Source organism: Dermochelys coriacea, chromosome 3 (genome assembly GCF_009764565.3).
Source record: "Dermochelys coriacea isolate rDerCor1 chromosome 3, rDerCor1.pri.v4, whole genome shotgun sequence".
Taxonomy (NCBI): Eukaryota; Metazoa; Chordata; order Testudines; family Dermochelyidae; genus Dermochelys; species Dermochelys coriacea.
The window spans coordinates 107,062,712-107,090,034 of NC_050070.1; the positions used below are offsets into that span (position 1 = coordinate 107,062,712).

The following is a 27,323-nucleotide window of genomic DNA, read 5'->3' on the forward strand; positions in this document are numbered from 1 at the left end:
GCTGTGGATCAATGCTCAAGAAAAGTCAAAAGTGTTTTGGAAGTCAATACTTGAAGAAAAACAATCAATCAATCTTCATCGTTCTTGTGGGGTCACAGCCTTTGCAGAACTTCAAACCCATTTTATCAGTATAAAGAAGTGTCCATTTTTCAAATTATCATCTCAGTTTCTAATATGCATATGCATGATAACATTTGTAATGTGATGAAACTATGAGCAAAGGACACTGATGATACCAAATTTCTACATTTTTATTTGCTAGAAAAGTACATTGATATCTTGGAATTTTTTTTTATTGTAAGGCATATTCACATCGCTCTACAGCAGCTATCACCAGTTCACACTTCACTTTGATAATGGTTCTTAAAAAAAAAATCCACTTCATTATCAGATGAAAAAGTTAAGTGATTCTGAAAGACAAGAACCAACAGCTCTTTTTCAAACTTGAACCCACAACCTTTAATCTGTTTGTTGAGCAGGATGTAAAAAAAATCAAAGGACAATAATTTGTTTCAGAATTACCCAGAGACAAATTAGCTTCTGATGTGCACAAATTAGTTAATACACACTATTAAATAAAAACAAAAAATAAAACCCACTAACCAGGAATGTATGCAGAACCCAAGTGATCTCTTCACCCAGCTTATGACTTCCTAAGGATCTAAGGCTACATCTACATTTCAGCTGGGAGGAGTGATTCCTTCAGCTAATGAGCTAGAATTGACAGAGTAGCCGGGGTAACACAGGTGGCAGCTTGGACTAGCTGTCCGAGAACATACCTGTCCGCACACCCTGGGTATGTACATAGGCAGCTAGCCCAACCCACCACCTGTGCCACCCCGGCTATACTGCTGTATTTAGCTATGCCTACACAAGCTGGGAATCAAACCTCCCAGCTCAAATGTAGACATAGCCTGAGTATGGTCCATAAGCATCCTGTATAGGGCCATTGTTTTTCCTGATCCTCCACCTTGGTCAGGAAAGTGGTGTGTGTGCTGGGCCACCATTAACGCCGTTGCAGTGAGATGTGTGCGCTGAAGAGCAGTGAGATCAGCACCCTTCTCCAGGCCTTTCTTCATGTCTAGTAAATGAGAGTTCTTAAGTTCCTCAGTAAGCCACATTTTCACCACAGAAGCACCATCTACTCCTAAAGCACCGTGCCACGTCAGAGCAGAAAACCCTATGACAGATTTATAGCCCTACGTCCTCCCTGCTCTGAAAAGCTATCTCATTTTTACTTTTTTGATTAATTTCTTCTTCTCATGTGTTAAAAAAAAATCCATATTTTTTAGATATACTGTCACAAGTGGAAACAGGACAAAATAGCAGAGAAACACAACTTTCCCCTCACCCAACTGCACTTGAATTTTTCTGTGTCTTGGAAATTTTTATATTCAAGATTTCATAATGATGTAAAGCATGATGAGAGAAACGTTTTCAGAACTTTGGGGTATCCTTGTAATTCAGAAAATGGACTGGATATATAAAATCAAATTTTGCTCCCACCCTTCACTTTCTTTTACTTCATCCTACTTCCATTCTCATCTCTGTACCTACATCCATGCAGAGACCACTGTAGATCGATTAATACAGGTCAAAGTAAAAATTACTCAAATTGACTGGTCACTAATACATAGTGCTTTTTAAACATTCTGCCCCTTTTAAATAATAATGCATAACGACTTTACATCTTCAGAGCTTCGCACAAGCATTACCAAGGTTCACACTGCACCTGTATCATAGTCAGAGAAGTATTAGCCCCATTTCTCAGCTAGGATACAGAGACTTAGTGACTTGTTCAAAGTGAGAAAGTAGTAAGAGCAAGAACTAACCATCAAGGTAAACAAGGGGATCACAACATAGAGAATACATACACATTCTTTAATGACAATAATTTCAATAGAAAAGGAACCATTTAAGAAATTGAGAGAATCTCTTACAAAGTTTAGCAGTTTCTAAATTTATACCTGCCATCATTATCTGAAGTATTTAAATTTAAACCCGACTTGAAAGAATACCTTTTGACAGGTTTCAGAGTAGCAGCCGTGTTAGTCTGTATTCGCAAAAAGAAAAGGAGTACTTGTGGCACCTTAGAGACTAACAAATTTATTAGAGAATAAGCTTTCGTGAGCTAAATTTGTTACCTTTTGACAGTTGTTCCTAATTTCCACTCAAGAGTAGTTGTTTTATTTTTCAAACGAACAGAGCTGAATGCTGTTTTATCTTCATTTGAATAATCACTTATTTTTAAATAAGGACAGCAGCCTTGAACTCTTCACATTGGCACTCACCCTATTTAAATATATTATTAAGCTTTACATCTAAGAGAAAGAGAGGAAATCTTCTTACCAGAAGTGTAATCCCCTACTTTTTATACCCAGAAACAGATAGGGTTGTTAAGCTACAAATATATTTGATACCAAAAAGAATTAAAGAAAAAAAGAAAAATAAATAAATTCGTAGCAGATCTAATTTCACATTCTGAAATTACAACACAGAGAATACACATGCATTCTTTATTGACAATAGTGCTGTGAAACGCTGAGTAGATTGCCAGTGCTTTCAGGATTTAAAAGCTTTAATGTTCTGCTTCGTTACTTCACAGCATTCTAAAGTTTGAGGCACATAGGAAAACTGAGCTGCTTTCCACCTAACAATACAAGGAAAAAAATAGGGAAAGGGCCTCATTAAACTCGGGGCGGGGGGGAAGAGGGGGTTGGAAAGGCTGCTGATAGCCTTCAACTCCCAGCATTTAGTCAGCTTAAACCTTGTAAAAAACAGAGTATTTCTGCTCTTTAAAGGACTGCCTATACAAAGCCTCCTATTGGAAGCCAAGCATCACTACTGCTGAAATTGCACTGTATGTATATTTAAACAGTATTTTTGTTTAAAGTAATACAAAAAAAGACTTCAACCTTAAAAAAATATTTCAAACACACCTGTGACAGCAAAAAAATTAAGCAAATTGACAGACTGACTATCTTGGTATATTTCCAAAAGATTTCTCTCTTATACCTGAGTAAGGGCTGTTTCTTTTCCGGGACCTCCAGAAGTGTATTCCTCGCAGAGGCATTCTTCTCAGTCAATGCTAAGGTAGATCAGTGCCCCTCTAAAAGAATAATAATGAGGGCAAAGCATCTCCAAGAGCTGTGATTTTTTTCTCCTCCACATGCAGCCAAGCACAACAAAGCAGGAGTAACCCCGCAGGGAGGACATCAGTGTTACAATAGCTAATCCCAACAACTGAAATTCCAGACTAAAAAATGTGCTTTGAAAATGCAATATCTCATCTAAGATAAGACAAGACTCCTGGGACATGAAAGCATCCATGATTATTAGGTTGTTGGATTTTTTTTAAAAACAAAAAGGTAGATTTCCCTCGTTTGTAAAGGAAGTCTTTTCAATTCTAGATACTTAAATTAACATGAAGAAAATAGACTTTTTAATAAACACAAAAAATATTAAAACATCTTTTAGAGATTAACACGATCAACTTCCAAAATAACTAATTTCCAACAATCAACATTCTGATAGGGCATTCTTTAAATATGCTGTACTAGCATTGTTTGTTTGTTTGGAGGGGGGTAGGAGGGTTTCTCTCATTTAAATATAGACAAGGATTTTCCTTCTGTTCTGCTATTCATAAGGATCTTGTGGGAAGGTTCAAAACTCCACCACCAAAAATACTTGGATCTTCCCCTTCTCATGGTGTATGTACACCTACTTCTGCCTCTTCGGCTTCAGATTTGTACCAGGGAGTCGGGATCAGAGTCCTTCCAAAGCAGTCTATAAGAGTGATGGAACTGACCAACCATGAAACTGACCACACACAAAGTGCCTTCAAATATACAAAGTAAACAAACTGACAGATAGAGACCTTCACAAATCCTATCCTGGCTCCTTCAAAAGCAGGTGCACAAGGGCATTTCCCTAGAGAATTAATCTTGGTATAGTGAAGGAGAGTAACTAGAGGCTACACTCCTGAGGAAGATGAAATTCATCAGGAGGAAGAGAAGTGCTAGCTACTCAGTGTGCATATCTCTTCATTTCAGCCTATATACGGTTGGCCCTTAGGGTTGAAACTTTTCTAGCTACAACCATGTTTAAATAGGGGAGGAGGCCAGAGTGAAGGAAGAAAGGTTGATTTAAAGTTCTACAATCTAAAATGGGTAAATTGCCAGGTGACTGTTTAGGGGAGACGAGCCCTCTAAATGTTCATTTGGGTCGTATGGTGCACCATCCTAGAGAAAGAAACCACATTTGTCTAACTCTGGCACCTCTACTGCACAACACATTCTTCTCACACCAGAATATCAAAACGTTAGTTATTTATCTAAGGCTATGTCTACACTACGCAGCTTTTAGCGACACGACTGTGTCACTACAGCCATGCCACTAAAAGTCGTGCAGTATAGCTGCTGTTTGTTGTCTCTCCTGCTGACAAAAAACTTCCATCCCCATCCCCAACAAGTGGTGTTTTTTCAGCAGGAGAGCACTCCTGCCAATAAAGCACTGTTCGCGCTGGCGCTTGTCATCAGCAAAACTTTTGGGAGAGGAAGAGAGGAGGAGTTAAACACCTCTGAAAGACAAAAGCTTTGTTGTTCAGTGGCCAATGTAGACATAACCTAACTAGAAAATAGATCACCAGCAGAAACAATCTGAGACAACTTGGGCCTCTCTGTCTGTCCCACACTAAAAAGTCCCTTTTAAAAATGCAGTTGCATCTCTAATGTTGCCAGCACCTCTCCTCTTTATTACGCATTTCAGTATTCAAGTCATTCCCCACATCAGCCCTCATTATCAGCCTTCGCCCCAGTATCTCTGGTTCCTCGCTACTATCACCACCTGTTTTCAAGTTTCTTTGTTAACAAATGTCGTTGTGTGTTACAAAATTCATAGATGATAGGTAATGTTACTAAACTATTATACCTGGTTAAGTTTTTCAAAATTGAAATGGACATTTTTATATCTACAAAATAAACTGAAATTTTTTGTTGAAATTGACAATTTCCTTTCCTTCACACGTTCAAACCAGCTATAGAGTTGGTCAAAATTTTGACTTGAGCAAGGGGAGGTTTCAGAATATTTTTATTTTCTTTTTTCTTGATCATCTGTAATAAATTGCACAAAATTTGTGGGGGGGTTGTTTTTTTTTTTAAATAAAATCACTGTTTGTACCCCACCTCCATATAAAGTTATATTATTGTCTATCTAAGAAGATAGCATATGACTGGAATAAAAAGGTTATCTAAACATCTGATATCTTCAAATGTTATGAGTCACTGACATTCTTCCCTCTCCCACTCCCTTCAATTTCCATCTGAACAAGTGAAAAACCAGATAATGTTGAAATAATTCTATACATAGATTTGAAATAGTCCCCCACCCCCACACTTTCTACTCTTAGGAACAACTCTATTCCTCAATGGGAAAGTTTTCCCCTCAATTAAAACAGATCAAATTCAGCAAGGCACCCATTGCCAACATTCCATCACTTTGTTCCAAAGCTTCTTCCATTCAGTACAGAGCTAACGAAAGTACAATTAATAGCAGCTCAGTTACACAGACATAAAAGACCTCAATGTCTGGTTATTCTGAAATGTCCCTGGTGTTCATCAGACAAAGCCAGGCTCTCTAAAACTGCACAGACTCATGATTTAGCTGTACTAGGACACAACTTGGGAGCTGAGGATTCATGGGGGGCAATTAGTGTTATGTATATAATGAACTATGTGAAATCTTTACATATGTAACTCTAGCAATGTTCTGGATATTGTAACAGGATCAGGCCAGATTGCTATAAGAGAGTAATCCTATTGGGATCCGGGAAGTAGGCGGGCGAAGCCCGTCCACTGCTAAAGGATCCTCCCAGCCTAAAAGGGAGATCCACAGGACCTAGATGCCAAAAAATTCCACGGGACAACTAACGAAATAACAGGGACAGGAGTGTGGTCAAAGGGTCAAACGAAGGGAACCGGATGGGGACACCGAGCAGAGAACACCGGACACTGCCCACTGCTCCTCAAAGGCGTCAAGGGAGTCAGAGGACGCCGCCCAGAGGAACTCTGCCTGGATACATGAATGGACTGAGGATCAGAAGGAGTCTCCTGTGACTGTGGGGCCTATATCGGCCAACCTCCTCACTCTGGTTTTATAGATGGCTATTTTAGCTAGGGCCAGGAGGAGGCTGAGCAGGAGATCCCATGACTTTGTGGGGCCATGGATAGGGAGTGCATAAATAAGAAGGCGAGGGGAAAAGTGCAACCAAAAACGTAATAAAATATTGGTGAGGTGCTGGAATAGGGGCTGCAGCCTGGCACATTCCAGGTATACGTGTGCCAGGGGTATCCCTCACGCCACAAAAGGGGCAGGTGTCTGGGATTAAGGTGAACCGCGCCAAGATCATGCCCATACTCACGGCTCCGTGAAGGAGCTGCCAACTGACATCCCCGGCAGGCCTCGGGACTAAGGTGGAATATAGGCTGGCCCACCGCGGCTCCTCACCCTCCAAAGGTGGCAGAAGGTCCCGCCATTTTGTATCGGGGCGGGACACGAGGGTGAGGGCGTGGAGCACAAGCGTGTATAGATGTTTTCTTGGCACGGTTTGAAAGCAGACAGGCTGCATCTCGTGCAGCCGGCTTACAGTGAAGGGGTGAGGGGGTTGCTTGGGTCCACGGGGCAGGGGTCCAATTAAAAGGTCCGGCAGGCCCGGGGTAGAGGGTGGGTGGAGCGTGCCCTCGTGCAGGACCCGGTCGAAATAAACCCAAGCAGCGGGCGGCAAAGCAGCCTTCATCTCCTGAAGTATGCGTCGAGGAATACAAGGACTGGAAAGCCCCATGCATTGAGCGAACGTCAGGGGATCCAGCCAGTCTCCCCGGTCATAGTCCAGGAGGTCTCTGACTCTTGTGACTTCTGCCAGGATCAACCTCTGGTGCACCAAGCGGGACTCCACCACCTGCACACGGAGCTGGGGGTTGTGTAGCAGGGTCTTCGCGAGGAGATCTGCCCTCTCGGTGGCCGCCACGGACCTGGTCGTTGAAAACAGTTTCTTGGTCCGCAGGACGTCCGGGTAGAAGACCGGCAGCCTGGAGAGATCTCGCGGAAGACCTCTCAGATGGAGATAAAGGAGCTGCCGGTTGTATCGGAGCCCTCGGAAGTGGCGCAGGAAGGTGTGCGCCAGCATGCGCCACGCTGGACTACCTGCACTATAAAGGAGCCTCTGCAGGGTCTGGAGGCGGAAGACATGGATCTGAGTAAGCGGACATTTCAAGTCCTGCCCTCCCTCCTCCAGAGGTAGATGGAGAACCCCTACAGGGACCCAGTGCAAACCTGACCAAAAGAACTCCAGAATCGATGTCCCGAGGTTGGCCAGGAAACCTGGGGCCGGGACCAGGGTGTTGAGCCGGTACCAGAGCATAGACAGGACTAGTTGATTAAGCACCAGCGCTCACCCTCGAACGGAGAGGCACCGGAGTAGTCCTGTCCATTTCCGGAGTCACTCTGTCACCCCGCCCTCTAAATTCTGCCAGTTCTCCGGAGGAGAGGGATGCGTGGCAGAAACGTAAACGCCCAGATAGAGCAGCGGACCCGTGCTCCACCGGATGGCCTGAAGCGTGGGTGGGAGGGAGCTCGCCTGCCGCCAGTCCCCTACCACCAAGCCAGAGCTCTTGCCCCAGTTGACCCGCGCGGAGGAAGCTGCCGAATAGATGGCCTGGCAAGCCTCCACCCGCGCCAAGTTGCCCGGGTCCTGGACCACGAGGAGCACGTCATCAGCATCCACCGACAAGACCAGCTGCAGCTCCGGCTGCTGCAGCACTAACCCTGTCAACCTCCTTCGGAGGAGACAGAGGAAGGGCTCGATCACCAAAGCGTACAGCTGGCCTGAGAGGGGGCACCCCTGCTGTACTTCTCGCCCGAAGCTGACCGGTTCGGTCAGGGTCCAGTTGTGCCTGACCAGACACTCTGCGGAGGCGTACAGCACCCGGAGAAAACCCACAAACTGGGGTCCAAAGCCAAATGCTTGCAGAGTGCTCAGGAGATACCCGTGATCCACCCTGTCAAACGCCTTTTCCTGATCTAAGGATAGGAGAGCGAACGGCAGACCATCCCTACACCCAAGTTCCGAAAGGTCCAGATATAGGTTGTCAAAGATACTGCGGCCCGGGATGGCATAGGTCCGGTCTGGGTGGACCAGGTCCGCCAGCACAGACCCTAGCCGCAGTGAGATTGCTTTTGCCACGACTTTGTAATCCGTGCTGAGGAGCGAGATGGGACGCCAATTTCGTAAATCACGGAGGTCCCCCTTCTTCGGCAATACGGCGAGCACGGCTCGCCTGCACGAAAGAGGGAGGACCCCGCTCTGCAAAGACTCGGCCCAGACGGTGACTAGGTCTGGGCCCAGGACGTCCCAGAACACGCGGTAGAACTCCACGGTCAGCCCGTCCATGCCCGGAGATTTATTGGTGGGCATGCGATGAAGGGCTTCCGAGAACTCAGCCAGAGTGAGAGGCAGCTCTAGCCAGTCTCGGTCGCCCGCACTGACCCTAGGGAGCTGCTCCCAGAGCATTCTGCAAGCGTTAGGATCGGTCGGATCCAGGGAGAAAAGGCTTGTGTAAAAAGCTCTCGCCCTCCCACACATCTCCACCGGATCTGTGAGGGGGGTGCCGTCTTCTGCCAGAAAGCAGATGATAGGTTTCTTGGCCCCCTTCTTTTTCTCCAGGGCATAGAAGAAGCGGGAGCTGCAATCCATCTCCCGAAGCAGACGGATGCGGGATTGAACAAAGGCACCCTGGGCCCGATGGTCCTCGAGGGCCCGGAGCTCCTCCCGCTTCTCCCGTCATGCTCCGCAGAGGGGCGGATCCTCGGGGCTGGCGGCCAGATGCCTCTCCAGCTCTAAGACCTCCCGTTCCAACTGCTCTATCGTCGCATCCCTCTGTCGGCTGGCACCCCGGGCGTAGTCACGGCAGAAAAGCCAGGCGCGCACCTTCCCTAGGTCCCACCACCACCGTGCAGAGGGAAAGGCACGCCGCTGCCCTCGTCAGGCCAGCCAGAACTCCCAGAAGGACGCCACGAGGCCCGCATCCTCCAGCAAGCTGTTGTTGGAATGCCAATAGGCCGGCTCTGGCCTCTCCGCACAGAGGGAGGCTGTCACAGTGGCTAAATGATAGTCAGAAAATGGGGCCGGCCGGATGCTGGAGGAGTGGGCTCGTGAAAAATGGAAGCGTGATAAATAAATGCGGTCCAACCGGGAGTGGCTCGACCGATGGCCCTCCACCCGGACAAAGGTGAACGTGGAAGTGTCATCCGGGTGGTGGTCGCGCAAGACATCCACCAGGGAGTGGTGTTCGACTATCTCCTCGAGGACGGCGGTGGCGGCCGGACTCTGCTCGGTCCCCGAGCAGTCCCGCTCCTCGAGGGTGATGTTAAAGTCCCCTCCCAGGACCAGGCACTCATGAGGATCCAAGGTGACAAGGAAGGCGGACGCCTACTGATAGAATTGCAGCTGCTCTGGGCTCGCTGCCAGGGCATAGATGTTAACGAGGTTGACTACGAGCCCCTCCATGCGGACCTGGAGGTGCAGCAGGCGGCCCGGCACAGCCTCGGCGACCCCCAGCACCTCGGGCCGTAGTTTGGGGGAGAACAGGGTCGCCACTCCAGCCGTACGAACTGTGAGATGGCTAAAGTAGACCCTGTCCCCCCAATCCAGCCACCAGCTGTCTTCGGAGGTCGGATCCATATGGGTCTCCTGCAGGAAAACCACAGAGTACCACCCCTCTCAAAGGAAGGAGAGCACCTGGGACCTGCGGAGACCCATCCTACAGCCGCGGGTGTTCAATGTTGCGATGGTAAGAGGTGCCATGAGGAGGGCTGGCGGGGATCCTCGCCGGCAGGGACGCTCGCGGCTCCCGACAGGCAGCGCAGCAGTCCATGACCTACCCCGTAGGTGAGTAAGGAGTTACGGAAGAGGCGGACCCGCTGGTAGGCCGCGGTGCCCTGCCTCCCAGTCCTTTTACCCTCCCCCATGAGGGCTCTTGCGGCCCAGAAGGTTTGATGAAAGTCCCCCCAACGCTGGAGAGCAAGCTGTACTTTGTTGCGGGAGCCACGGACATCTTCTAAAAACTCCCGCAACTCCTCTCACAGCGCATGGGGGGGTGGGGTTACGGTCTCCTGGTTACTCCCTGACGGGGCCCTTGGTACAGCCCCGTGGCCCACCGAGACAGGCATACAGGGTGCATACCCCCGACGGGGCTCCTGATGGGTTGGCGCCACTAGGCCCGCCTCGAACCCTGGGGCAATAGGGGGCGGCGGAGGGAGGATAGCAGCCCCTGGTGGGTCGGGACGGGTAAACACCAAGGCTGCTCCCTGGGGGTCATCTATTGGAAAAGGGAAGGAGACAACCCTAGAGGCGGCAATAACATCTCGGGAGGTGGACAGGATAGGGACTGGGGCAGGGGCAGGGTTAGAGGCGAGATTCTGGGCAGGGAGAGGGCTCTCAGTGATGCCGGGCGCAGACTCTATGGTGGATTTTGCAGCCACAGCATCAGGAGGTGGACTCTCTTCTGTAGGGCCCCCTCCCAGGAAGGAGGTCAAATGTTCCTCACCAACGAGGGGTGCCCCTGGTGGCTCCGGTCCCGGCCGCGTGGCACTGGCCGTCACCTCAACAGGCTCGGTCGCCGTCAGCGGGGTGCCATCTGCAGCCGGGTTGATGGAGGAGTCCAGGTGCTCCTCGGAGGTGGGAGTGGAAGCAACGGTTAGGGGGAGGGAGCATGGGGAAAGGGGGGCTGGAGTGAAGTCGCCCAGATCGAGGCCCGCTGGCAAAGGGTCGTCCTTCTCCTGGGTGACTGGGGTCAGACCCAGGGCCTCGATCTCCTCATACATGGACGGGAAATCATTTTCCGCCACCCCAGGATTCTCCCCGCCGGCACCTGACGCGACGGTCGCCTCAGGGCACACTGAGGTTTCAGATGGTGCCAGGGCAGGAGGGGCTCCCTCGGAGGGGAGGGACTCCCGTGGAGGGGAGATACTGCCTTCCAGTGCTGCCATGTCTTCCCCAGGCGGCACCGGTGGATGGAGCACACCCGTGGGTAAAGCGGAAGGCTCGGCCTCGGTGCCCCCATTCCTGGTCTTCTGGGGGGCCTCCGCATCAGATGGGAGGAGCGGAGCTCGAGCCTTCCACTTGCCCCGTTTCCCCTGGACTAAGGCCCAGCCCTCCATGGCATCATCCGGGGGCTGGCTAGCAGGGGTCGTGTCAGGGGGCAAAGGTGATGGCTCAGGGACTCGAGGGAATAACGGTGGAGCAGCACAAGGGAGGGAAGATTCCCCTTGGGGTGGGCCCTCTCCCATGCCAGCGGTGTCCCTGCCGCACCCTCCCCCACAGGCCCCGCCAGATTGCAAACAGCGGGGGCGGGGCTCTCCCGCTCATCTGGGCATAGATGGGGAGGTGCCCCTTGGGCCCGAGCGGGAGCAATGGTGAATTGAAAAGGAGGACGGATGGTTTCGGGTGCCGGGCAGCCAGGGGTGCCAGCAATGATGGGGCTGGTGCCCTGCCGGGGCTCAGGGGTCCCGGATGCCCCTCATTGCCGGGCCAAGGGGCAGTCCCTCCGGACGTGCCCCATCACCAAGCAGAGGTAGCACCGGGCCTCCCCCATGGAGTAGTGCATCCGGTACTATGCACTACTCATCTGGTACTATACACAATGGGCCCCCTGGTAGGGGACTAGGAAGGACCCCTCAAGTGCCTCTCTGTCACATGCCGCTAGCGGCAGTTGAAGCTGCATTTGCCGGTGGAACGAAAGGACGTGACGGAGGGCGGGGTCTTTGCAGCCCAACGGGAGAGGGCTGATGACAGAGATGGGCTTCCCCAGGGTAGAGAGGACGGGTAACAGGGCGGCATTGGGGAGAAAGGGAGGGACGGAGGTCAGGACCAGGCTGACGCTCAGGTCCTCTAGCGGCTCCAGGTGGATGAACACGCCTCCTACTGCCAGGCCCTTCTCCATCGCGTCCTCGTATAAGGGCCCTACCATCAATCAAACGCTAACCCCGCCCCTTGACCACTTAAACCCTGTCCCTTAAACCCTGCCCACCTATCACCAGAAGTCCCACCCCATGGGGGTATTACTTCTGGGGTCAAGGTGGCCACATGACCGGAAGCAAGGTGTGTCATCAGCGACAGTTCTGAGGAGGAGGAGGGAGCAACTGAGGGGAGCACTTTGGCCCAGCCATTGATGGATATGCCGGAACCCGAACCCAAAACCCAGCTGCTTGTGAGACACCCCGATGAGCATGGTGGCCTCTTGTCATCCACCCCCCTGGAGGAGAAAGGTGAACGTAGTTCAGGGAGTCACCAGCGGAAAAGGTGAACAGAAAAGACATCACTCAGGTAAATGAATGATTAAGAAGCGATGGTCGAGGTTGGGGGTGTAACGGGGCTAGTAACCAGGGATTGTGTAAATTAAAAACAAGCAGTGGGAACTTACACTTGTTTCTTGTCTAAAAATCTCTCGACAGCTCGACGATGCCTTTCTAGGAGGACCCGGAGGTCCTGGACAGTGTTGCATCAAGCAGCGAAGATGAACCGGGCCCACCTTGTGTTTGCTCAACGTCAATATAAATTGTTGAAGAGAACTCAGAGGATGACGGCTATCAGGAGTTTAGGAGGAGGCTTGGCATGGAACTAACTGAGCCAGTGCCACATCGTGAGCATAAAAAAGTTATGCGGACTATTGTACGCATTGCTGTTTATCAGGTTTCAGAGTGGCAGCCGTGTTAGTCTGTATTCGCAAAAATACAGAAAAAAATTGCTGTTTATGCTGTCCAGAACAATCAGGAACCTTCTGGAGACAATTAAGACAGGCTGATTAGAACACCTGCAGCCAATCAAGAAGCTGCTAGAATCAATTAAGGCAGGCTAATCCGGACACCTGGGTTTTAAAAAGGAGCTCACTTTAGTTTGTGGTGTGCGCGTGAGGAGTTGGGAGCAAGAGGCACTAGGAGCTGAGAGTGAGAACGCGGACTGTTGGAAGACTGAGGTCTGCAAGCATTATCAGACACCAGGAGGAAGGTCCTATGGTGAAGATAAAGAAGGTGTTGGGAGGAGGCCATGGGGAAATAGCCCAGGGAGTTGTAGCTGTTGCACAGCTATTCCAGGAGGCACTCTAGACAGCTGCATTCCACAGGGCCCTGGGCCGGAACCCGGACTAGAGGGCGGGCGGTCCCGGGTTTCCCCCAAATCCTCCCAACTCCTAGTCAGAGACAGGAGTCGTCGACCTGGACTATGGGTTCAGAAAAACAGCCAAGCTGAGGGCTGCCGTGAATCTCCAAGGCGAGCAAATCCACCAATAAGCACAAGACCCACCAAGGTAGAGCAGGAACTTTGTCACAATATGTAAAATATCCACAGGTATGAAGTTCTTAAGATTATGCTAATGTTCTAATAAATTAAAGTTTCTAGGTGGTCAGATACAGAAATTTGAGAAAACAACAAAAAATCAATTAAGGAAAAAAATACTGTAGTCCTCAATCCACTCCCCTTCTAAAATTATAGCTCACACCTCCTAAATTGAAAAATGCAATAATGTGAACTAGTAGTCAATGATAAGCATTTGATCTATTAGAAAGATATTAGCTTTTGAGATCCCCATTTAATTATTACAGAAAATAATACGATGCGGATGCTGCCTTGACAACCAACAGCTAAAACCTTCTGTATCTCCCAAGTCAAGATAAACTGGTACTTTCCAACTGATATGTCATGGTATCAGAATAAAATCACTGCTCATAGCACGCTTCCTCTTAGTTCTCCTCACTGCTGTTTTGTTGTATGCCTTAAATGAAAGGGAAATTGTAATTACACATGTCCCCAAAGAATCAGAGCTTAGTCTGGAAATAATATAAGCCATTGTATCAATATTGAATATGTACCAGTATATAAAACATTCCCCCTTCCCCTTGTTTTCTACATTATCAGGCAAGTTAAACACCACCCTGTTGGAACTGCAGTATCTAGATAAAAGGGGAAAAGCAGACCTTGGGGGAGCTTTAATTATTCATTTATTTTGGTTACAGTCCTTAAGCAAGTTAGTCAAGGTACAAGCAAAAAAGACAGACTCCAAATTCAGTATATTTTAACAAGCTGTTATTACTGTTTACAATTTTTATACAGTTTTGTTTTTATCTACCCTAAAGACTGAATACACTGAGAATCTGACAACCCACACTATTAAGACCAAAGACAGTGCATACAGAAATTGCCTGAAATTACATTTTAAGCAACAATCTTAATAATGTTGTAAATATAGGTCATCTTCTGGGTGAATTAGTTAAAAGGATAGAAAAGGATATCTGCTTTCTGACTACACTTGCAATTAGATTCTGCTCCTAAGAAAAAGCTTTCAGGTGTTAGATCTAGATAGGAACAGCCAGTCCAGGAACCACTCCTTGCTCATGGAAAAACAACTCCAAAAGCATACAAGGCTGGTTCTCATGTTCTCCAAACAACCTGGAAGTTATAACTCATTCGTCCAACCAATATTGTCAAACAATTTGCATAAAATGCCTTAAGGCAAGCTGAACAATTAAAATATCTATACACGTGGGCTGTTTTTGCCTCCTTGTGTATAAAGAAGGCCTGAAAGATTTTTCTTTTCTGCCTGCATTATTATGTTAGAAATTCATATGGCATCAAACCTGGAACCTAACTATGAAAAATGGAGACCTAGCAAAATTAAATCAAACAAGAGTGAAAGTTGAGCAACAAGAGCACATAGGATTTTTAGTCAGACTGTTTAAAATTCTAATTTTTTTGATTGATAAAATGAGTTTAGTTTTGGCCGTGTTAAGCTGAAACTGATGGCACAATACCAGTCAGACATCTGAAAGTAAGTCAGGTGATAAGAAATATTATAGCGATGAGGGCCTCATTAAAAAACAGATGGAGAGATAAAGGAGATAGATGACTGTGGAATCCAGGTGTGCAGATGAGGTCATCAAGGGATCAGGTATAGAAAGAGAATTCCCACAGAAAGAACTGCTAAAGGAGATGTTGAAAGAGCAGTCAAAGGGTAGCAGGAGAACTAAGAGAAGACACGACCATAAAGGAAAAGGAAGTGATCAACAGGATCACAGGCTAAAGAAAGCTCCTAGAGGAAGAGGATGGAATAGAGCTCCCAGGAGGCTGTTTGAAAGTTTTATGACAGCAGATTCAGTAGGGTGGAGACTGCAGGAACCAAATTGGAATGAATCCAGGAATAAGAGGAGAGAGGGTCAAGGCAGACACAGCTGTAAACCAGGTTAATCAAGGAGCCTTGCAGTAAATGGGGGGGATTGATAATTGAAAAGATATGTGGGGTCAAGGGTCAATTTTTTCATTTTGGTTTTATAGTGTGAGATACTGGAATGTGCTTGTATGCTGGTCAGAGAATTAGAAGTAAATGCCACAAGTGCAAGACCACAGAACACTCTGTTACCTATATGGGAAAACCTGCTTTGAGGGCAATCTATCCCTTATCCTGCAACAAGAATTTAGTAATTCTCCACTTTTAGCACTAACAGCTTCTGAGTTTTAAACAGCCATAAATTCAGAAAAAAATAAGTGGGCAATAGTACAGTATTTTCTAATCAACTGAGGAAACAAGCTGCCCCTAATTTAAAAATTATTTATCACTTGAACATTGTTGATAATTATAACAAGATAGTATTTATTTTAGAAGCAAAGCCCTTTCTTGTACCTCTGCTGCACTATCTCTTACTAAAAGATACAAGAATACAATATTCCTAGGCCACGTAATACTCCGTTATGTATTCTTGACGGCATAAGTCTCCAATCAATGCACCTTGAACCTAGAATCAGCTGTTTAGTTTACGTTACACTTTCAAGAATGAATTATTACTATCTGTAATGGTTAACCATTTAACTAAGCCCCATTTAATACTATTATTTCAACCCATATTCAAGCAACACACTTTGAAAAGCAGATGTGCCCAATTTCATAGACACTAAGATTGCTATTGCAATTCTTTTATCATATGATTTCTAAAAGCTGTGGGCATACTGTTTACAACATATATTTTCAGTCACAAATGATAAATATAAATATGTCAATCACAATCTTGTTTTTAATATAAGCAAGGATGAAATATACTACATTGAGGTGAACTGCAATAATACTATAACTATTCTACATGTCCAGGTCAGGCAAGTCCTAGTTTCAGGGAAGTTTTAAGTATCCATTTATGAGCAGCATAATAGTCAAATACAAAATCTGATCAGCTTACCAAAAAGTTTAGAAAGAGCCTTATGTTTTATTTTTATTTTTTAAATAGAGGGGTATTTTTTTTTTCACACAGCACACATATTATCAGAAATTGTTTCTGAACCATACAGTTAGATTGTTTTGTTGGTGAGAATCTTAAAATAATTTGTCCAAATGAGTAAGTTTTTTTTTCTTTAAACTGATAAGACACTTGGTAGTGTCCTAAGTAGTGGCCTAACTGCTACAGATCCATGATCCAAGTATGTTCATTTCCTTCTGATTCCAAATTCTCAAAATCCCCAACCCAGCATAAATCAAAGTGGATTTTATTCTTTCTAATGCCTGCATCACTGAACGGTAAGAACTCAGGATGTGACCTGTTACCCAAGTAAACCTTGTTCGGGGGGGTCGTGGGGGAAACAAACTTAAGACTTGGTGAAGTTTCTCACCTTTCCAATTATTCTCGCAGCCTCTATACTTATGGTCTTCATGTCCAATATACATTTATTACCGTGAGGAGGGTATGATGCTTTTCATCTTCAAAAATGCCTCGCTATTGATGCCATGGATTTTACTTTATTTTCAGAGTTATTAAATCCAACTCCTTATAATAAGAACATAAGAATGGTCATACTGGGTTAGACAAATGGTCCATCTAACCCAGTATCCTGTCTTCTGATAGTGGCCAATGCCAGATGCTTCGAAGAGAATGAACAGAACAGGGCAATTTATCAAATGATCCATCCATTGTAGTCCAGTCCCAGACTGATTCTAACAGTTAGAGGCTTAGGGACATCCAGAACATGGAATTGCATCCCTGATCATCTTGGCTAATAGCTAGGGCCCCACCAAACTCACAACTGAAAAAAAACATGTCACGAATCGTGAAATCTGGTCTCTCCAGTGAAATCTGGTTGTTTTATGGGGGTCGCAGTATTCCCACCCTTACTTCTGCACTGTCGTCAGAGTTGGGCACCCAGCCAGCAGCCATCACTCTCCAGCTGCAAACCTCTGAAGTCAGCATCACCACCAGCAGCAGTGCAGAAGTAAGGGTGGCATGGAATGGGGGTGGGAGTCTTTTTTTTTTTTTTTTTGGGAGGAGCAGGGTTGTCACAGCCTGAAATATTTTCAAAGGGAGTCCCAGCAAAAAAAAGTTTGAGAACCCGATTTAGTAGACTCCCTTATCCAGGACGACTTACACACAAACATAACAGTAGTACAGTACAATATTTGTATGTATACTGTATGAACTTATCTGCAAAATTTGCTATTTATGCTGTGACCAACATGCGAAAAATGTGTGATTTCTCTGCAATTTAAGTAGCCCCCTACCAATAACCACTGATGGACTTATCTTCCATGAACTTATCTAATTCTTTTTTGAACCCAGTTATACTTTTCCTCTGCACATCATCTCCTGGCAACAAGTTCCACAGGTTGACTTTGTGTTGTGTGAAAAAGTACTTTCTTTTAAAACTGCTGCCTATTAATTTCATTGGGTGACTCTGGGTTCTTGTGTTCTGTGAAGAGGTAAATAACACTTCCTTATTCACTTTCTCCATGTCAGTAATGATTTAATGTCATATATTTATATCTACCATATCCCATTCTGAGTTGTCCCTTTTCCAAGCTGAACAGTCCCATTCTTTTTAATCTCTCCTCATATGGAAGCTGTTTCAAACCCCTAATAATTTTTGTTGGTCTTCTTAGTACTTAGTACTATTTCCAATTCTAATATATATTTGAAATGTGTAGACCAGAACCACACATGGTATTCAAGGTATGGGAATACCATGGATTAATATAGTGGCATTATGATATTTTCCATCTTATCATCTAACCCTTTCCTAATGGTTCCTAACATTCTGTTAGCTATTTTGACTGCCACTGCACATTGAGCAGATATTTTCAGAAAACAATGCACAATACCACTCAAGAAAGGGATCTTGGATTTAGATCCCCATTATTTTGTATGTATAATTGGTGTGCTTTCCACTGTGCGTTACTTTGTATTTATCAACATTGAATTTCATCAGCCATTTTCTTGCCCAGTCACCCAGTTTAGTGAGATCCTGTGACAAAATATACCCATGTTCACCCCCTACACACACAGTAATAATATTTGTACAAGGCATGCCTTGTGAGGTATTATTTAAAAACTCATAACTTGCTGAGCAATAATATCATAGCAAAATGCACATAGTAACATTATATGTAAAGTTATGAATGTAAGCTGAAATCATGACTGAAGTAATGTTTCCCAGATAAATCTGAGGAGTGGCTAAACCAGTTCCTCAGAGACAAAGGGCAAGTTGATGCCTCAGACAGGTGTCAACAAGGCTGATGTACCATCACCTGCCAAGTGTCCGTTCAAGGAAGGGGTCAGGAACAACAATCTACATCTTAGCAATAGAAACAGCATGGAGTTTCCATTCTTCAGTAGATTGCTTGTCACTTTGCTCTCAACTGAAAATGCTTCTCAAAGTGGGGAGAGGACAAGAAAAAGAAGGGGCAGACATCCCAGGACACTCTCCTCTTCCTCTCTGTCTGTCTCTGTCATCATACCTAAGACAACAAAGGAAAACAGCTGTTGGATGTGGTGGGGAGGAATCCTGACCTGAGAATTTGATCAGTAATCTGCTGGAGCATGTGGTGAGAAAATGTGATTGAGTGTAATATAGTTTGGTAAATTAGGCACTAGTAAATGCTTTAACTTTTTTTCTTATAACCATTTCTAACTTTTATACCTCATTACTTTTATACCTCATCACTTAAAATCTCCCTCTTTGTAGTTAACAAACTTGTTTTACCTCATCCAGTGTGTTTAAAATGGAGTGTCTGGGTACTCTCTTTAAAATAATAAGATGGCATAAACTAAACTGGGAGGAGAGGTAGAGATGCTGGAGGGTAGGGACAGGATACAGGGGAACCTAGACAAATTAGAGGATTGGGCCAAAAGAAATCTAATGTGGTTCAACAAGGACAAGGGCAGAGTCCTGCACTTAGGACAGAATAATCCTAGTCTGCATCGCAACAGACTAGGCACCGAATGGCTAGGCAGCTGTTCTGCAGAAAAGGACCTAGGGGTTACAGTGGACGAGAAGCTGGATATGAGTCAACAGAGTGCCCTTGTTGCCAAGAAGGCTAATGGCATTTTGGGCTGTATAAATAGGGGCGTTGCCAGCAGATCAAGGGATGTGATCGTTCCCCTCTATTCGACATTGGTGAGGCCTCATCTGGAGTACTGTGTCCAGTTTTGGGCCCACACTACAAGAAGGATGTGGAAAAATTGAAAAGAGTCCAGCGGAGGGCAACAAAAATGATTAGGGGACTGGAACACATGACTTATGAGGAGAGGCTGAGGGAACTGGGATTGTTTAGTCCACAGAAGAGAAGAATGAGGGGGGATTTGATAGCTGCTGTCAATTACCTGAAAGGGGTTCCAAAGAGGATGGATCTAGACTGTTCTCAGTGGTAGCAGATGACAGACGAGGAGTAACGGTCTCAAGTTGCACTGGGGGAGGTTTAGGTTGGATATTAGGAAAAACTTTTTCACTGGGAGGGTGGTGAAGCACTGGAATGCGTTATCTAGGGAGGTGGAGGAATCTCCTTGCTTTGAGGTTTTTAAGGTCAGGCTTGACAAAGCCCTGGCTGGGATGATTTAGTTGAGGATTGGTCCTGCTTTGATCAGGGGGTTGGACTAGATGACCTCCAGAGGTCCCTTCCAACCCTGATATTCTATGATTATTTCTTTAAAGGAACAACAGACTTAATATATTTGTACCATCTAGGAGAGGGTTGGGGCAGTACAGAACATACATTTCTGGGGGAAGATCCAAGACTGGGGCTGTGTTGGACTAACCCTGCAGCATATCCAAGCTGGTGAGAGCCAGGATATAACAGATAGGCTGTAGTTACATATAGACATTCAGGGTGTGGCTTGCATGCTGGAAGGCTGTTTATGAGCAGCCCAAGTGGGAGCTACTAGAGCAAGGCATTATAAGGCACCCAAGGTTGCAAGGCAGGGGTGACAGCCCCCCACTGAAAAAAAAATAATCGCGATTAAAAAATGAATCACGATTAATCACAGTTTTAATCGCATTGTTAAACAGAATACCAATTGAAATTTATTAAATATTTTGGGTGTTTTTCTACATTTTCAAATATATTGATTTCAATTACAACACAGAATACATAGTGTACAGTGCTCATTTTATATTATTTTTTATTAGAAATATTTGCACTGTAAAAACAACACACAAAAGAAACAGTATTTTTTACTTCACCTCATACAAGTACTTAGTTCAATCTCTTTATCGTGAAAGTGCAAATTACAAATGTAGATTTTTGTTACATTACTTCACTCAAAAACAAAACAATGCAAAACTTTAGAGCCTACGAGTCCACTCAGTCCTACTTCTTGTTCAGCGAATCACTAAGAGAAACAAGTTTGTGTACGTTTACAGGAGATAATGCTGCTCACTTCTTATTTACAATGTCACCAGAAAGTGAGAACAGGCACTTGCATGGAACGTTAGCAGCCAGCATTGCAAGGTATTTACATGCCACACAATGTTCCTTCTAATTTTTTACATTCATGTGTGGAATGAATTTTGTTCTGCACACCAATACAGAGGTGGTGTGTGACATTTCACCTTCCTATTGGTGTACATAACAAAATTGTGAATGGGGCCAAGAGGTTCTGAGTGTGGGAGGAGGCTCAGGGCTGAAGCAGAGCGTTGGGTGCAGGGGGTGAGGGCTCCAGCTACAGTTGAATGCTCTGAGGTGGGGTTGGGGATATGGGGATGGGGGTGGGGATGGGGGCTCTGGGCTGAGGCAGAGGGTTGGAGTGTGGGGGGGATGAGGGCTCTGGCTAGGGTTGAAGGTTCTGGGGTGGGTTTCGGGTTGAGGAGATTGGGGTGCAGGAGGGGGATCAGGCTGGAGAAGAGGGTTGAGGTACAGGGTGCATGGGCCAGGCATGAGGGGTTTGGAATACAGGCTGCCCTGGGGCTGCAGCGGAGGGGGGGGGGACTCCCCCCCAACCCCCTCTAGCCACAGCAGCTCAGGGCCGGGGAGAGGCTCCTCTCCCCTGGCCGCAGCAAGTCCGGGGCAGGTCTGCGCTGGGGCCAGCAGGGAGGGGTGCCTCTCCCTGCCACGGTAGGGCTGCGCTGGGGGAGAAGCACTTCTCCCTGCCACAACCCTGATCCCCTGCACAGGGCTTAATAGATAGCTGCAGAGCCGCACTGCTTACAGGGAACTTAGGTGCCTGATATGCTAAACATTCATATACCCCTTCATGCTTCAGTCACCATTCCAGAGGAAGAAAATCAACCTTCTGCTGGTGGCATCTGACTCAGATGATGAAAATGAACATGCCTCGGTCTGCACTGTTTTAGATTGTTATCATGCAGAACCCGTCATCAACATGGACACACGTCCTCTGGAATGGCGGTTGGTCTTCTGGAATGGCATCAAGGGACACATGAATCTTTAGCACATCTGGCACGTAAATATCTTATGACACTGGCTACAACAGTGCCATGAGAACGCCTGTTCTCACTTTCAGGAGACATTGTGAAGAAGAAGCGGGCAGCATTATCTCCTACAAATGTAAACAAACTTGTTTGTCTGAGCAATTGGCTGAACAAGAAATAGTACTGAGTGGACTTGTAGGCTCTACAGTTTTACATAGTTTTATTTTTAAATGTAGTCTTTTTTTTTACATAATTCTACATTTGTAAGTTCAACATTCATGATAAAGAGATTGCACTACAGTACTTGTATTAGACGAATTGAAAAATACTATTTCTTGTTTTTTACAGTGCAAATATTTGTAATAAAAATAAATATAAAATGAGCATTGTACACTTTGTATTCTGTGTTATAACTGAAATCAATACATTTGAAAATGTAGAAAACATCCCAAAATATTTAAATAAATGGTATTCTATTGTTTAACAGTGCGATTAATCACACAATTAATTTTTTAATTGCTTGACAGACCTATTAATCCCTTTTGTTTTGACAGGAAAAAGGTAGAAAATCTTTATCCTTTGAAAGATGAATTTGGCAGACTCTTCTGTGGAATGCAAAAGAGACATTATGTGTGCAATTGCTAAGTGAAGAAAAGAAGCAAGGGTCATTAGCTGGATCAATTGCTGTGAGGAGAAATTATATTTGGAGAACTGAGTAACCAAGCATAAAGTCATGTGAGCAGTTGGGGGAGAGAGAAAGAGTATAATTTCAAATATATATTGTGGGGGAAAATTGTTACAGCCAGATAATTGAACAGGAATCCCTAATTTATCTAACTTCTAGAAGAACAAAAAAAAAAAGGGGGGGGTAACATTTTCAAAAACACCTAAGTGACTTAGGAGCCTTAGGAGTGAGTTAGGCACTTAGGTCATTTAACACTTAGGCTCCTACCTTCTTAAGTCACTTATACACTTTTTAAAATTTTACACAAGAGCTTTACATTTATTTCGCTTTGTAAATCATTCACAATTTCCACCTACTCAGCCATTCAGCATGTAGGATTCCCCTTTTTCTTAGAAACCCTTTACTATGCTAAGCATGGTCACATCTGGCAGCTCTGAAGTCAATAGGAGCTTTACCATTAATTTCTGCATGCTCAAGTCCATACTGCTGGAGAATACAGACTTATTACAGTGGAAGACAAGTTTTACTCCTGTTAAAATACATTTTATAGCAGGTTTTTCTCTCTTCAGAAAATTATTATGTAAGCAAATTACTTATTATTCCTGCTGCAGGGTATGAAAGTGTGTTGAATTATTTGCAATACAGTTTACATGGCATCAAGAAAATTTTTATCCCTTCAAATTGAGGTGGGCCTGAAATATGTAGTGGATTCTTTATCATTTGAAATCTTTAGATCAAGAGTGGGTGTCTTTCTAAAAGATGCTCTAGAATGATCAGCCACTAGTTACTGAGCCTGATACAGGAACTGATGCATGAAATGTTGTGGCCTGTGCTATGGAAGACATCTACCATGCTAATCACAAAGATCTCTTCTTGTCTTAAAAATCTACACAGTAACCCTACAGATCCGAATGCCAGTGAAATATGAGCCATCTGAAATTCTGAATCGGATCGTAATTTGGAGCTTGAGCTGATTTTAAAGTTTGCCCTCCTTTCCCTTCATGTTGGTGTCAGAACTACTAATTTCTTAAGCCTGTACCACTCCCAAGAAGTAGTCGTCTTTATTTTTGTAGTACAACAGTACTAAGAGGCCCCAATCAGGATCAGAGCTATGAAGACATCCAATAAGAGACAATCCCTGCCCCCCAAAGAGTTTACAATTTTAAAACAAGATGAAAGAAGGCAGTGTAACCAACAAATGGATGGATTCATCACAGCAGAAATGGCAACAGTGTAAAGAATCTGTGGTTACATAGAAGCAATATGAATACAGTTAGCTGGACTGGAATCTACAGAGCTTTTTTGTTGCCTACAAACTATAAAACAAAATGTTAATATCAGTAATATCCTTACCGACCACTTGCCTAAATCATTAGTTTTATACCGAAATATTTGAAATTTGTAAATTGTTTATTTACAAATAGGAGAGGTGTCTTTAATGGTATATGTTACAATAAATTAAAACCATAAAAACATCCTCAAAACTGACACTCTTCCTTTCCCCTCCTCTTCCCCGAGTGCGTGTGTTTGCAAAGCACAAGAAATGTTTCAGTCATTTAGCAAAACCTTGTTTACACTATATTATACAAAATGGGGGAGGAAAAACAAGGAGATTATAGAGGAAGCCTTCATCTGGTTGAAAAACATCTGTACAACAAGTTAAACCTTGAAGCAATAACCACAGTAACAGGCAAAGTTAAAATACAACACTGATAATGTGCCAAGCCACATGTACACTAGTAACAAAGAATACGATTCTTGTGAGAACTGAGCAAGAATTAACACTTGGGACTGGTCTACACTATGGGAAGAGGGGGTGAGATCAATCTAAGTTACGCAACTTCAGCTACGTGAATAACGTAGCTGAAGTTGACATACTTTGATCTACTTACTGCAGTGTCTTTACTGAAGTGTGAATCCCCTTGCACTTCTCATTGAGGTGGAGTACCGAGTCAATGCTAGAGTGATCGGCCATCGATTTATCACGTCTATACTAGACCCAATAAATCGACCCTGCTGGATTGATCACTACCCATCAATCCAGTCAGTAGTGTAGACAAGCCCTTGGACAGATGGAAGTAACCACTAGCTTCTTCTGTAAGGACAGCAATGGCTAAAGCACAGCTTAACAAGGACCTGTGTTTAGCTGCTGTATTCTAATCTGGTGCGAGTCTTCAAAGGCAATATTTCCAGGAGAATCAATCCCGACAAAAGGCAAGGGAGGGGAGTAGTTGCAAAGGGGAGAAGAAATATTCATCTCTCTCTCATCTATCTAAACTTTGCTCATTTTTAAAACACATGGGTCTAATAATTCCAATACTTCCTTGATGTCCATCTGTAAACCAGGGCCGACAATATACTATCTCACGAGGGCATTACAAGATTAGTCAATCACTTTTGAAGATGAAAAAGAGCTATGTAAGTGCTAATGGGAAAAAAGCAAACAGCTAAATAATAAATATGTCACATTTAATATCTTTAAGGGAATCAGATGTCCTCAGGTCAGGGCAAATGTCCATAAATCGTAACAGTATACCTTCAGAATGGATTATTTCTTACAATTTGTATTAATAAATTATGGTTATGAAATATTTGTGTAAAAGTGAGGAACACCTTAAAGAGAAGAGGAATACTTCTCAATAAAAAAGGAGTGAAAGGGAAAATACACTGTTTGATCTACCTTTTGATTATATTGCAAACTCAGAGTAGAGGATGGATAAAGTTTTCAAAAAGGGTTCCAAGGCACTTAGCAAAGTCCCATTTGCAAGAGTCACTTAGGAGTCTATGGCCTGATTTACACTTAAATTTTTTTATGAAAATGTGACTCCGGCTCCTAAATTAGCCACTTTTGAAAGTTTAACCTAAAACTAATTAATTCTAACTATTCTATACCCAAATGTTGCATTTGCTTTTGTATATACACATAGGAGTAAATCAGCAAAATCCCAGCTTAATAGATTTTGGGATAAAGGCATGGGGGGGGATTAAAACTGATTTTTTTCCCTCTACAAAAAAGGTGGGGCCTTACAAAGGACAAAGGCAGACTATGATGGTATTGTATGTACTGTAGTAGCTCCCAGAGATTCTAATCAAGATCATGGCCTCACTAGGCACTGTATAGACATACAGGTTCATGCAGTACCTGCCCCCAAAAGATTACAATCTCAGAATAAAGGCAATATCTTAATGGTAACAAAGAAGGATATAGACAAAATATGTATGATTTTATAAACAATATAGACTTTTTAAAACTTACTCTCAGACTGCGACAGTAGAAACCATAAAAAGAAAAGGAGTACTTGTGGCATCTTAGAGACTAACAAGGCGCCACAAGTACTCCTTTTCTTTTTGCGAATAGAGACTAACACGGCTGCTACTCTGAAAGTAGAAACCATGTAACCAAACTTAGCTGTCAAACCTGAAAGTTGTTCCTCATGAGCAGGTTGCTGCTCTCACACAGAGCCCTGCTGAAATCCAGACTCTGCACAAGCATCCATCCACATGGAGACATAAGCATCAATCTGGCAAATTGTTCCAACTATAAACCCTGTTCAGTGTGGTTTGGCACCTTCCATCACAATAGCCAAACAAACAGTGTCGGGGAATGTTCCTGCAGGAGCTACGTTTGAATTGTATTTTAACACTGTTGTCAAGCCAGCTCTTTTGAACATAAGTGAAGTCAAAATTCACACCCTGCCCCAAGATCACACAAATGACTACAACAGATTCCCAGAAACTATGGGCAACTGGGAAACTCACTTATTACTTAAAATCTCGGATTATAGCAAAGAGAAACACTTCTTGAGACTGTATTTTCTGAGATTGAGGCCTGTATGACTGAGGTCACAGAGGGGGAAAAAATGCTTTTATACTTCAAATTTAACAGTGTATTTATTTCAATAACGGCAATAAAAATAATGTGACAAACAAAAATTGATTTTAAAGGAGATATAGCAAGCACTAGAATTCTTCTATCTGAAAATATTTAACTACATAAAAATACAGGGTATTTCATATGACCAAAAATATATAGTACAGTGAAGCCTACTTTATAATGACTGAGGGGGACGGGAGAGGTGAATCAATTATCTCTGTCCAAAAACATTTCTAAAATAATCTCAATTATGTTCATACTCTTAAAAGAATTATTAGCAAATAAAATGTAGAAAAGAATATAGAAACCTTTATTCATTTATTAGTTGTATTGTCTGAACTTATCCCTTCAAACTAACTTCCAATATTGAGTAATTTATTAATAGTAGTAGTAGTAATACGGTGTTATCATAGCACCTAAGAGCCCTAATCATGAACCAGGACCACATTGCGTTATGCGCTAAAATGATCTGCACAAACCTTGGGTGAATGACAAACTAACCTGTTTGGCTATGTGTTCATACAACACTGAGCACAGTTGGGTTCCAATCATGATTAGGGCTCACAGCAATACAACTTCACAATTTAATAATAAAATCATAACAACAACAATCCCAGCCTTCCTCAAAGTCACAGCCTGCCATCAACTTTTTAATGCAAAATTTCCATTGACTTCAATGGGAGTTTAGTGCAAAAAATGATGGCACTATAGTTAATGAATCAGGCAGAATTATGAAACTGTGGTGACTTCTGGATGCAAAATGTGAATATGAGCAAGTTCTCGATCTTGAGTTTATTCTTTTCAACAACCCAACCCCAGCTCTAATTTGAAAGCATTTCATTCTGAGCTCATTTGTTGGAACAAGTCAAACCTTGAAGGTTCTTGCCCAGGAGACAGGTGTGGTTTTCAAAGCATACTCTCAGAGAAGAAATAATGAGGGAGAGGTTGGGAAAACAAAAATATGGACATATTGGCATCTAGTTTAATCAGGAGAGCAACAGAAACAGACTCAGATGCATATTAGTGTTTATGAATTTTTT

At 44.3% G+C, this 27,323-nt stretch overlaps 1 protein-coding gene across 1 annotated transcript in view; it reads right to left on the minus strand.

Moving 5' to 3' along the window:
• The window catches only part of NHSL1 (NHS like 1), a 278,563-nt gene that overhangs the window by 194,365 nt on the left and 56,875 nt on the right, over positions 1-27,323 (minus strand). Inside the window, exon 2 of the mRNA XM_043511087.1 lies at positions 3,016-3,109. Within this exon, the coding sequence (XP_043367022.1) occupies positions 3,016-3,073 (58 nt within the window). The 5' untranslated portion in view covers positions 3,074-3,109. The remainder of the gene's footprint in view (positions 1-3,015; positions 3,110-27,323) is intronic.